Source organism: Nycticebus coucang, chromosome 9, assembly GCF_027406575.1.
Source record: "Nycticebus coucang isolate mNycCou1 chromosome 9, mNycCou1.pri, whole genome shotgun sequence".
Lineage (NCBI taxonomy): Eukaryota > Metazoa > Chordata > Mammalia > Primates > Lorisidae > Nycticebus > Nycticebus coucang.
In genome coordinates, this window is record NC_069788.1 from 45,376,377 (window position 1) to 45,389,508 (window position 13,132).

General features: G+C 41.7%; 1 protein-coding gene and 1 pseudogene across 1 annotated transcript in view; both read left to right on the plus strand.

The window, feature by feature from the left end:
• Window positions 1–12,190, plus strand: part of NUDT3 (nudix hydrolase 3) — a 123,452-nt gene extending 111,262 nt beyond the window's left edge. The window contains exons 3-5 of the mRNA XM_053603258.1: window positions 3,340–3,384; window positions 5,416–5,500; window positions 11,593–12,190. Coding sequence (XP_053459233.1) covers window positions 3,340–3,384; window positions 5,416–5,500; window positions 11,593–11,771 — 309 coding nt within the window. The 3' untranslated portion in view covers window positions 11,772–12,190. The remainder of the gene's footprint in view (window positions 1–3,339; window positions 3,385–5,415; window positions 5,501–11,592) is intronic.
• Window positions 4,369–4,523, plus strand: LOC128594971 (uncharacterized; annotated as a pseudogene).
• Window positions 12,191–13,132: the final 942 nt, after the last annotated feature.

The window sequence follows — 13,132 nt, forward strand, 5'->3', positions numbered from 1 at the left end:
CTTTAGGACTGGGCTTATTGCTTTAATAGAAAAAGCTTCCCCCTCTCCAGCTCAGCCCTTCCCACCTCACCTCCTCCCCATCTCCCCTCCTCTCCATCTCACCTCCTCTCATCTCACCCTCTCTCAATCTTACCCCCTCTCTACCTCCCCTCCTCCCCATCTCACCTCCTCTCCATCTCACCCCCTCTTATCTCACACCCTCCCCATCTCTCCCCTTCTCCATCTCTCACTCTCTCCATCTCACCTTCTCTCATATCACCCCCTCCCCTTCTCACCCCCTCTCCATCTCACCCCCTTCTGATCTCACCCCCTCCCGATCTCACCCCCTCGACAGCTCACCCCCTCTCCATCTCACCATAAGGCAGAAATGCCTGTCTTTCAATTGCTGATGTTTTCTATAACTGCTGTGTCAGCTGCTCTCTCTGAGTTAAAACCCAAGAAGAAAAAAAAAAAAGTAAAAAAGATGTGCACATATTAAATAATATGTTTCTCTCTTTAAAAAAAAAAAGAAAAAGAAAAAGCTTCTTATACTCTAGCTTCCTTGAATGTTCAGGGTTTTCTTCTGTAAATGACCAAGCAATGGTCAGAATTTTTGTTTTGGTATACCTAGTCTTCCTTAGAGAGCTACCTTTTAAAATCAAAGGAAGAAGTAGCAGGAAGCTTTTTGCTACAAATAACAGAATACCTGACTAGAAGTAGCTTCAACATCATCAGTTACTTTTTTCACCTAAAAAATCCAAAGGTTTGCCATTACCTCATTGCAGCTCAGCAGCATCATGGTTTAGGGTCAGCTTCAGTTTTGGCTTTCCTCTCATGATCACAAGATGACTGGCAGCTCCAAGTTTCAGATCTTTCCTTGACAAGCAAGGAAGTATAGGGTTTCTTTTTGTGTAGTCTTTTTGTCATGTTGAGAAATCATTACCAGAAGTCCCCAAGAGACACCCTCATCAGGAGCCGTTGACCCAGAACTGGTTCACAGGTAACACCCCTGGACTAGTCACTACAGAGGGAAGTGGAATTTCCTGTGCATTTTTTAGGTACATGTTCTCCAAACCCTCACCTGAACCAGAATCTGGGTCTTCTGGTACCAGTGAAGGAAGAGTAATGCCTGGGAGCTAGGCACTCATCATTGTCTGCCAAAATGTCCACCTTAGAGTGAAAAACCAGTTTTTCAGGAGGTAGTGATCCACTTTGTGCCCATTGAATCTAAACTTCACTACCCAGGGTTCCTTGTGGTAGGAGATCATTTTAGGGTCAAGCTTAAAGTACCATCAGTATTACTCACATTAGTGCCTTTTCCTAAATCTCAGTACACACATGGGGAAACTACCAGAGGGAAGGATGGGATATCTGAGGTCTCCCTGGTCAGTCCAGGCCTTTCTAGATAAATACTTCATTCCTGGTAGAACACCTCAAAGGAGAAAGGCAAGGGACAGGGTCTCACTCTGTTGCCTAGGCTGGAATACAGGAATGTGATCGTAACTAACATCAACTTTGAACTCCTCTCCTCACACTTGTCTCCCACCTTAACCTTCTGAGTAACTAGGACTTTACTGGCACACATCACCATGCCTGGCTAATTTTTAAAATATTTTGTAGAGATGGACACTTGCTGTGTTGCCCAGCTGATCTCAAATTCCTTGCCTCAAGGCTTTCTGCCTGGGCCTCCCAAAGTGCTGGAATTATAGACATCCGTCACTGTACCTGACCAAGATGAGCTTTTAAATAAAGACCCCGCCTCTGGATTAGGGGCTTTTGATATGTAGGTTGAAATTGTAACTGCTTTCATATAATTTTGAGAAAAACAGGTTCATACTAAGACCCTGACTGGGCCAAACTTACATATACCCTGAATCCAACCCCAAATGTGTGACTGTCAGTTGTGGCCCTGACACCTATCCTGACCTGCATACAGAAATCATGTGAGAGGTAAAAATAACCCACTCTCAGATTGCTTATGGCAGGATTTGAATTAGAGCTAGGAGATAAAAGTTGGACTCTAGGTCCAAGAGAATTGTGATACAAGTAAGAATTAAAGTGAACTCTGTCTTTAGAGGACCATTGCCTGTGAGGAGTCTTCTCTGTCAGAACTATGACTGTGAAGAACTGAAATTCTTTTGGTAACAGGGAGACTTCTGCCTAAGAAAACTCCTAAATCTCAGCCCAGGAGTTTGAGGTTTCTGTGAGCTATGACGCCATGGCACTCTACCAGGGTGACAAAGTGAGACTCTGTCTCCAAACAAAAAAAGAGAACAAAAACATACATAATAGAAACAAGTAAATATAAAAAGAATAGGCAAAAATGAAAAACATTACTCTAGATGTCAAAAATAAAATTAGTAAATTAGAACAGACTGAAAAATTCTTTTATAATGCATCAGATATAAATCTTAAAAATATAGGAAAGGACCAATAGAAGATAGTATATATTAAAAAGATCTACCCACTGAATTTGTCCCTTCCTCTTGTCGCTGTTCATTACATTGCTCTGTGCATTTCTGTCATGATACCTCTTACTGGCAGGATCACTATGTTTATGTCCTCATTGACTTAATGCTTTCCTGAAGCCCTGTTGGCTACCCAACTCTCTTCTGGCATATTGTATAGACAGCCAAGGGTGTTTGTTTGTTTGTTTGTTTGTTTGTTTTTGAAGATAATAGTCTCACTTTGTCACCCTTGGTAGAGGGCCATGGCATCATAGCTCACAGCAACCTCAAACTCTTGGGCTCAAGCAATTTTCTTGCCTTAGTCTCCCTAGTACCTGGGACTACAGGTGCCTGCCACAAGGCCTGGCTATTTTTAGTGATGGGTCTGGCTCTTGCTCAGAGTGGTCTCGAACCTGTGAGCTCAGGGCAATCCACCCACCTGGACCTTACAGAGTGCTAGGATTACAGGGGTGAGCCACCACACCTAGCCCACAGCCAAGGGTTTTGCTCCCATTGGTTCTTGTATTCTAGCCTATTGATCACTGTACCTCTGGCATTGTTACTATTTTCTGGCTCACATTAGGCATTTAATATATATCCAATTAAGTAATCAGTGCTTCAAAGTAGTTTTAGTATAGCTTCATGGCCTTGATTATCTTAACTGTGTTTGGCTAGCTTTCCAGCAGGGAGAGAGACCAAAAGAGATGAGAGGAATTCTCACTCCTGGAGTGTACTTTGCTATGAGCAGTCTTTGACACACAGGAAACACTGTTATAATTCTGTAGACTTGGAGTCTGCCCACATTGTATCCTCTTGTTTTTTATTTGTATTTTACAAACTGTTCAAGAAGACTCAGACTGAGACCAGCAATTTAATAATGTCAACATGTTAATTTTTCTTTTTCACTTTTCAGGCTGGAGTAAAAGGAACATTGGGAAGATTAGTTGGAATTTTTGAGGTAAGCCTATTAAAATCTTCAGTACAAATGGTATGATATACTATCTACCCAGGGGTGGCGTGTGTGGCTCAGTGAGTAGGTTGCCAGCCCCTTATACAGAGGGTTGCGGGTTCAAACCTGGCCCCAGCCAAACTGCAACAAAAAATAGCCAGGCGTTGTGGTGGGCGCCTGTAGTCCCAGCTACTCAGAAGGCTGAGGCAAGAGAATCGCCTAAGCCCAAGAGCTGGAGGTTTCTGTGAGCTGTGATGTAACGGCACTCCACCGAGGGTGACAAAGTGAGACTCTGTCTCTTAAAAAACAATAATAATAATAAGTAATAATAATAATATCCACCCACATAGATATTAATGTAGGAAAGATGCCATATCTGTTTCAGTGAGTTTTCAAAACAAATCAGTGTCAGCAGAGAATAACAGTTTTCTTTTTTGGCTTCGCACCTGTAGCTCAGCGGCTAGAGTGCCAGCCATATACACCAGAGCTGGTGGGTTTGAATCTAACCCAGGCCTGCCAAACAATAATGACAACTACAACCAAAAAATAGCCAGGGGCGGCACCTATGGCTCAGTGAGTAGGGCACTGACCCCATATACCGAGGGTGGCGGGTTCAAACCTGGCCCTGGCCAAACTGCAACAAAAAATAGCCAGGCGTGTGGCAGGCACCTGTGGTCCCAGGTACTTGGGAGGCTGAGGCAAGAGAATCGCCTAAGCCCAGGAGTTGGAGGTTGCTGTGAGCTGTGATGCCATGGTACTCTACTGAGGGCGACAAAGTAAGATTCTGTCTCTACAAAAAATGAAAATAAAATAAAAAATAAAAAAATAGCCAGGTGTTGTGACAGGCGCCTGTAAGTCCCAGCTACTTGGGAGGCTGAGGCAAGAAAATCACTTAAGCCCAAGAGTTTGAGGTTGCTGTGAGCTGTGACGCCACAGCACTCTACCAAGGGCAACAGCTTGAGACTCTGTGTCAAAAAATAATAAATAATATAAATCTTTGAGCAGTGGCAATATCGTAGCCAATGAGGTTTATCCAAGGTGTGATTATTGCTAATTAAAAACTTTTCCCAATACCCCGCCATGACAACTTGAAATATAGTTGGCACTGGCAAAAAAAAAAAAAGAAAGAAAAGAAAAAAACATGTTTTCTGTTTTAAATCCCATAGTCTCCTCCTCCAAACAACTAGAATTATTTTACCTATTCCTATCTTTCTTCCTCTCCTGCCAAGGTAGGGAAAAGGGTAGGTAAGTGTAGAGAAAAAATAGAAAATAATTAGCTAGAGCAAGGCAGGATAAACAAGGGAATAGGCCATGGTAGAAGGCAGAGGATGTGAGAAATCAGGAGGAATAAAGATGAGCAGGGTTAGTGGGAAAAAGGGGAGCTGGGTGAGGCACTCTGCTTACTTGCCTTGATGGGGTCACTGGAGCACCAGACAGACCTCTAGGTGCCTCACCCATTTACAGTCTTTCCTCTCTTGGTGTTCCAGCTAATACAATTATGTGGTGACTTTTTCTTGTGAAGTCACAGTGTTCTCATGAAGTTGCATTTAGGGAAAGGAGGAAAAACAAATGTAGAGGTTTGCCTTTAAAAGTCTGTTCAGGCGGCGCCTGTGGCTCAGTGAGTAGGGCGCCGGCCCCATATGCGGAGGGTGGCAGGTTCAAACCCAGCCCCAGCCAAATAGCTGGGTGCTGTGGCGGGCGCCTGTAGTCCCAGCTACTCGGGAGGCTGAGGCAAGAGAATCGCTTAAGCCCAGGAGCTGGAGGTTGCTGTGAGCTGTGTGATGCCACAGCACTCTACCAAGGGCCATAAAGTGAGACTCTGTCTCTACAAAAAAAAAAGAAAAAAAAGTCTGTCCAAAGAACACACCCTCAAATTCAGGTATGGCCTGTCTTAAATCATGTGGCCATGTTTGTAGGACAGTAAAAAGAGAAAGGAATCTTTGTATCTAAGCACTCAGAACATAAGGGTAAGTGTGTATGTCCTTTAATCCTAACTCTCTATGGAAACATTTTTCCTCTGTCCTCCTCTCTGTTCTTCAGAACCAGGAGAGGAAGCACAGGACCTATGTCTATGTGCTAATTGTCACGGAAGTGCTGGAAGACTGGGAAGACTCAGTTAACATCGGTAAGTCATCACCATACAGCTTCAGAAGGGCTCCCGACAATGAGCCCTTGGCCACCCAGAACCAAAAGTAAGAGCCTGGTAAAGAAAAGAAATAACAGAAGTATATGTTTAATAATAATTTTAAGGCTTGGGTGCCCATAGCTCAGTGGTTAGGGCACTGGCCACATGCAGTGGGGCTGGTGGGTTCAGACCTGGCCCAAACCTGCTAAACAAACAAACAAAAATAGCCAGGCATTGTGGGCAGGCGCCTATAGTCCCAGCTACTAGGGAGGCTGAGGTAAGAGAATCACTTGAGCCCAAATTTGAGGTTGCTGTGAGCTATGACGCCACAGCCCAAGACTCTGTCTCAATTAAAAATAATAATAATATATATAGGCTGAGCGCCTATAGCTCAGTGGTTAGGGCACCGGCCACATGCTCCAGGGCTGGTGGGTTCAAACCCGACCTAGGCCTGCTAAACAACAACAACAAAAAAAAATAGCTGTGTGTTGTGGTGAGCACCTGTAATCCCAGCTACTTGGGAGGCTGAGGCAAGAGAATTGCTTGAGCCCAGGAGTTTAAGGTTTCTGTGAGCTATGATGCCATAGCACTGTACCAAGGGTGACAAATGAGACTCTTATCTCAATAAAAAAAATAATAATTTTAAAAAGCATGTGTATTTTCAATTTGAGAAAGTTTAGACTTTTGAAATGTTTAAATGGACTCTGGGCATGGTGCTCATGCCTATAATCCTAGCACTTTGGGAGGCCAAGGTGGAAGGATCATTTGAGACCAGAAGTTCAAGATCAGCCTGGGCAGCATAGCAAGACCCAGTCTCTATAATAAATTTAAAAAATAAATTATCCAGGCATGGTCATATATGCTTACAGTCCCAGCTACTTAAGAGGCTGAGCGGCTGGGTGCAGTGGCTCATACCTGTAATCCTAACACTCTGGGAGGTCAAGATGGGTGGATTGCTTGAGCTCAGGAGTTTAAGACAATCCTGAGCAAGAGTAAGACCCTGTCTCTACTGAAAATAGAAAAATTAGCCAGGCTTGGTGGTGCATGTTTATGGTCTGGCTACTCAGGAGGCTGAAGAAGGAGGATCATTTGAGCCCAGGAGTGTGAGATTGAACTGAGTTAGGATGATGATCATGCCACTGCACTATAGCCACAGTGACAAAGCAAGATTTTGTTTCAAATGAAAAAGAAAAACAAGGATAAAGATTTTTTCTTAAAATCAGAATGTTACTTATAATAATTAAAATCACAGACTATTGATGTCTAATGATAGGGACATCATTCCTGTGTTAAAGGAATGACAGTAGATTCATAATAGATGGTATGACAAAATGCAGTCATTCAGTGTCAAATTTTTTATTTTTTTATTGAGGTAAAATATACATTTATAATTTTCCATCAGAACCATTTTTAAGTGTACAGTTCAATGTGATAAATACATGTATGTTCTCTTTTTTTCCCCCCTTCATCCTTTCCTTCCTGCATCTCCTTCTTGTCCTCTGGTAATCATTAGTATACTTAAATGTATTATTATTTTTAAAATTTTTTTTTTTTTTAACATACAAGATTGCTTAAGAAACAGTGTGAAGTAAAAAAGAATCAATCGTGATAAAAAAGTGAACTCATACTCTGTGTCAGGTACTCTTCAGGGGCTTTATATGAATTCTCAGAACAAACTTGTGAGATAGGTTCTATAGATTATCTCTATTTTATAGATGAGGAAAATTGGGGCATGGGGAGGTTCAGTATTTTGCCCAAGGCTACACAGCTCATTGGAGCCAGTGATGTGATTGGGCCCAGCACCTTCCTAACCACAGCACTCTATCAGAGCACTGTAAACATGATCTCATTATAGTTTTGGTTTTTTTTTTTAACATTTTTTTTGTTGTTGTTGGGGATTCATTGAGGGTACAATAAGCCAGGTTACACTGATTGCATTTGTTAGGTAAAGTCCCTCTTGCAATCATGTCTTGCCCCCAGAAGGTGTGGCATGCACCAAGGCCCCACCCCCCTCCCTCCTTCCCTCTCTCTGCTTTTCCTCCCCCCCCCCCCCCGCATAACCTTAATTGTCATTAATTGTCCTCATATCAAAATTGAGTACATAGGATTCATGCTTCTCCATTCTTGTGATGCTTTACTAAGAATAATGTCTTCCACTTCCATCCAGGTTAATACAAAGGCTGTAAAGTCTCCATTTTTTTTAATAGCTGAATAGTATTCCATGGTATACACATACCACAGCTCGTTAATCCATTCCTGGGTTGGTGGGCATTTAGGCTGTTTCCACATTTTGGCGATTGTAAATTGAGCTGCAATAAATAGTCTAGTACAAGTGTCCTTATGATAAAAGGATTTTTTTCCTTCTGGGTAGATGCTCAATAATGGGATTGCAGGATCAAATGGGAGGTCTAGCTTGAGTGCTTTGAGGTTTCTCCATACTTCCTTCCAGAAAGGTTGTACTAGTTGGTAGTCCCACCAGCAGTATAAAAGTGTTCCCTTCTCTGCACATCCACGCCAGCATCTGTAGTTTTGAGATTTTGTGATGTGGGCCATTCTCACTGGGGTTAGATGGTATCTCAGGGTGGTTTTGATTTGCATTTCTTTAATATATTGGGATGATGAACATTTTTTCATATGTTTGTTAGCCATTCATCTGTCTTCTTTAGAGAAGGTTGTATTCATGTCTCTTGCCCATTGATATATGGGATTGTTGGCTTTTTTCATGTGGATTAATTTGAGTTCTCTATAGATCCTACTTATCAAGCTTTTGTCTGATTCAAAATATGCAAATATCCTTTCCCATTGTGTAGGTTGTCTCTTTGCTTTGGTTGTTGTTTCCTTAGCTGTACAGAAGCTTTTCAGTTTAATGAAGTCCCATTTGTTTATTTTTGTTGTTGTTGCAATTGCCGTGGCAGTCTTCTTCATGAAGTCTTTCCCCAGGCCAATATCTTCCAGTGTTTTTCCTATGCTTTCTTTGAGGATTTTTATTGTTAAATACCTTAAATTTAAGTCCTTTATCCATCTTGAATCAATTTTTGTGAGTGGGGAAAGGTGTGGGTCCAGTTTCAGTCTTTTACATGTGGATATCCAGTTCTCCCAACACCATTTATTGAATAGGGAGTCTTTCCCCCAAGGTATGTTCTTGTTTGGTTTATTGAAGATTAGGTGGTTGTAAGATGTTAGTTTCATTTCTTCGTTTTCTGTTCGATTCCAAGTGTCTGTGTCTCTATTTTTTGTGCCAGTACCATGCTGTCTTGACCACTGTGGCTTTGTAGTACAGACTAAAATCTGATATGCTGATGCCCCCAGCTTTATTTTTATTACTAAGAACTGCCTTTGCTATTGGGGTTTTTTTCTGGTTCCATACAAAACGCAGAACCACTTTTTCCAAATCTTGAAAGTACGATGTTGTTATTTTGATAGGAATGGCATTGAATAGGTAGATTGCTTTGGGAAGTATACACATTTTAACAACTTTGATTCTTCCCATCCATGAGCATGGTATGTTCTTCCATTTGTTAATATCCTCTGCTATTTCCTTTCTGAGGATTTCATAATTTTCTTTATAGAGGTCCTTCACCTCCTTCGTTAGGTGTATTCCTAGGTATTTCATTTTCTTTGAAACTATGGTGAAGGGAGTTGTGTCCTTAACTGTATACTGTTATTGGCGTATACAAAGGCTACTGACTTGTGGACATTGATTTTATATCCTGAAACATTACTGTATTTTTTGATGACTTCTAGGAGTCTTGTGGTTGAGTCGTTGGTATTCTCTAAGTATAGGATCATGTCAGCAAAGAGGAAGAGTTTGACCTCCTCTGCTCCCATTTGGATTCCCTTTATTTCCTTGTCTTGCCTAATTGTATTGGCTAGAACTTCCAGCACTATGTTGAATAGTAAAGGTGACAGAGGACAACCTTGTCTCATTCCAGTTCTAAGAGGAAAAGCTTTCAGTTTTACTCCATTTAGTAAAATACTAGCTGTGGGTTTGTCATAGATAGCTTCAATCAGTTTCTCATGATAGTTTTTTAAAGTACAGTTTCTTGGCTCAGCACCTGTAGCTCAGCAGCTAGGCGCCAGCCACATACACCAGAGCTGTCAGGTTTGAATCCAACCTGGGCTTGCCAACCAACAATGACAACTACAACCAAAAAAATAGCCGGGCATTGTGGCGGGTGCCTGTAGTCCCAGCTGCTTGGGAGGCTGTGGCAAGAGAATTGCTTAAGCCCAAGAGTTTGAGGTTGCTGTGAGCTGTGATGCCAGGGCAACATAGACTCTTTCTCAAAATAAACAATAAAGTACAGTTTCTTTTTCAAATATGAATGGGGAGAAAAAATTGCAATGGTTTTGACAGCAGTCATTCCTTTTTTATTTTTTTTGCCCCCTCCCCTATTCCTAGTTTATAAGATTTGTAATCCCAACTACTTGACAGGCTGAAGTGAGAGGATTGGTTGACACCAAGAGTTCAAGACCAGCCTGGACAACTTAATGACACCCCATCTCCTTAAAAAAAAATAGAAAAATTAGCCAGGCATGGTGGCATACGCCGGTAGTCCCAACTACTTGGAAGGCTAAGATAAGAGGATGGCTTGAGCCTAAGAATGTGAGGTTGTAGTGAGCTATAATCACACCCACTGTACACCACCCTGGATGACAGAGTGAGACCCTGTCTCAAAAAAAAAAAAAAAAAGATTGGGCGGCGCCTGTGGCTCAGTCGGTAAGGTGCGGGCCCCATATACCGAGGGTGGCGGGTTCAAACCCAGCCCCGGCCAAACTGCAACCAAAAAAAAAGATCATGGGTACTTCCTGTACTCTTTGTACCTCACTCTGTTTCTACATTTTAAACAATTTTAGTTTATTACTTTTATAAGGGGAAATGTAATAAAGGATTTTTTTTTTGTAATAAAGCATTTTAAAACACACTTTAAAAGAGTAAAAAAATAAACTAAAAAATCTAGAGTGATTGTATTGAGTTTTTCTTTTTCTTAAAATATTTTCTTTTTTCTTTTTTGAGACAGAGCCTCAAGCTGTCACCCTGGGTAGAGTGCTGTGGCATCACAGCTCACAGCAACCTCCAACTCCTGGGCTCAAGCCATTCTCCTGCCTCCACCTCCCAAGTAGCTGGGACTATAGGCGCCCGCCACAACGCCTGGCTGTTTTTCTTTTTTTTTGGTTGGAGCTGTCATTGTTGTTTGGTAAGCCCGGGCTGGATTTGAACCTGCCAGCTCAGGTGTTTATGATTGGTGCCTTAGCCGCTTGAGCCACAGGCACCGAGCCTCTTAAAATATTTCCTATTGGGCGGCACCTGTGGCTCAGTCGGTAAGGCGCCGGCCCCATATACCGAGGGTGGCGGGTTCAAACCCGGCCCCGGCCAAACTGCAACCAAAAAATAGCCGGGCGTTGTGGCGGGCACCTGTAGTCCCAGCTACTCGGGAGGCTGAGGCAAGAGAATCGCTTAAGCCCAGGAGTTGGAGGTTGCTGTGAGCTGTGTGAGGCCACGGCACTCTACCGAGGGCCATAAAGTGAGACTCTGTCTCTACAAAAAAAAAAATAATAATAATAAAAAAAAAAAATATTTCCTATTAAAATCACTCTTACAACTCTACCTAGGGCCATAAAGTGAAACTCTGTCTCTACCAAAAAAAAAAAAAAATCACTCTTATAAAATTTTTTTAAATAAATAAGTAATTACAAGCCAGCTATTCTAGTAATTCTGGCAGCTGGACTTCGTGTTGATTTTTCATGTGACAAGGATGGTGCTAGACTTTGGCCTCTTAAGTGCAAGCAAGGAAAGCCTAGGCTCAGCTGTTCAGGAGGAAACCACTACAGTGGATCTCTCTGGAGGAGGTTCTACACAATTAGTCTTAGCTCTTCAGATTTCTCACCTATTTTCTACATTAGGCATTTGTATAATATTTGAAGCATATAAAGTGTGCTTATTACTATTGTAAGGAAAAAAATGAAGGACATGTTTAGGAAGTGTTGAGAAACATTGCTTTAATGTTTTCTTCTACATTTTCTGAGAAGTTCTAGGCTCAGAAAACTCATTAGTTCCTTCTTGTACTAATTTATTTTTCTCTGTGTCTCCACAGGAAGGAAGAGGGAGTGGTTTAAAATAGAAGATGCCATAAAAGTGTTGCAGTATCACAAACCGGTGCAGGCATCATATTTTGAAACGTTGAGACAAGGCTACTCAGCCAACAATGGCACCCCTGTCGTGGCCACCACATACTCGGTTTCTGCTCAGAGCTCAATGTCAGGCATCAGATGACTGAAGACTTTCTGTAAGAGAAAAGGAAATTGGAAATGAGACTGAAGTGCAGATCGTCCCTCTCACCCTGGCTCTTTTCACTTCTCCTCACAGGCCTCCTCTTTCAAATAAGGCATGATGGGCAGCAGAGAAAGGGTGTATTGATAATGTTGCTGTTTGGTGTTAAGTGATGGGGCTTTTTCTTCTCTTTTTATTGAGGGGGGTGGGGTGGGTATGTAATTTGTAAGTACTTTTGTGCATGATCTGTCCCTCCCTTTTTGCACCCCTGTAGTCCTCTGAAAATAGGCAAACAGTCTTCCCCTTGCCTTGGATTCTGAAGATTTCCTGTTTGTCTCATCCCAGCCCTGGCCAGACATTTTTTCTTTGATTTTTAATTTTTTTTTTTATTATTAAAAGAATCCAATGTGAGATGAAACCTTTCAAGAATTTGTCCTATAATGTACTGTTAAGTTCAGTAAGTTGGTCTTTTTCACTGCAGGATACATTTATCTACACATTATATACTGGACATATAATATGTAAATAAATGAGTTAAGGAATTTAACTTTTTATTTTTTGAAGTTCTTTTTTTTTAATTTGGGCATTTCTGGAGTGGAGAGCCTCACAATTAACTTAATTTTAGTTTTTAATACTAGTGGCTAGGCAGGTTTCCTTGTCCTCTACCTATTCCCCAGTCTTCGTAATTATATAGGATGTAGGGAGAGTTCAGCTACCTTCATAGTGGTCCCAGGACTTGTGGCCTTCTTTTCTCTAAGCTGTGTTTCCATGCCAAGAAAGAAACAGGAAAAAAACTATTTTCTTTTTTTACCAAGCTGGGGCAAATGGCCTCAGCCCAGATTCGGAGAAACAGTGGTAGAGATTGAATTCTGTCCTACATGTTGACACTAGGGTTTGAACTGGATTCTTGGGATTACTATCTTTAAAAAACTGGAACAGCGAGCACCATTTATATCCTGCTGATTTGGAATCATTTCCATAATGCTACTTATTGCCAACAACGGCCTCTCTTGTCCATATATGCCTTACACCATGCTGAACCGGACATTGTCCTTGTACTCCTAAGCATCCAACTGAACTTTGCAAGTGCAGCTATGCAGTCCTGTCCCTGCACTGGGTAACCATGTTAAGTTCCTGAAAATTATACAGGGGGGAAATTCAGGTATTTGCTTGTCTTTGTAATGTTGCAGCACTTGTGATTGTACCATGGAGCATGCTCAGAATATTAAACTAATCTTTCACTAGGATATGAAAGGTCCATCTTGAGCTGAAAAGTGCTGTGGGAGGCCATGTAATCATTTATTAGAGTGGCTATGTAAAGTATTGGCTGATTGCAGACCATCTTGTTGGTTTTTGATTCAGGT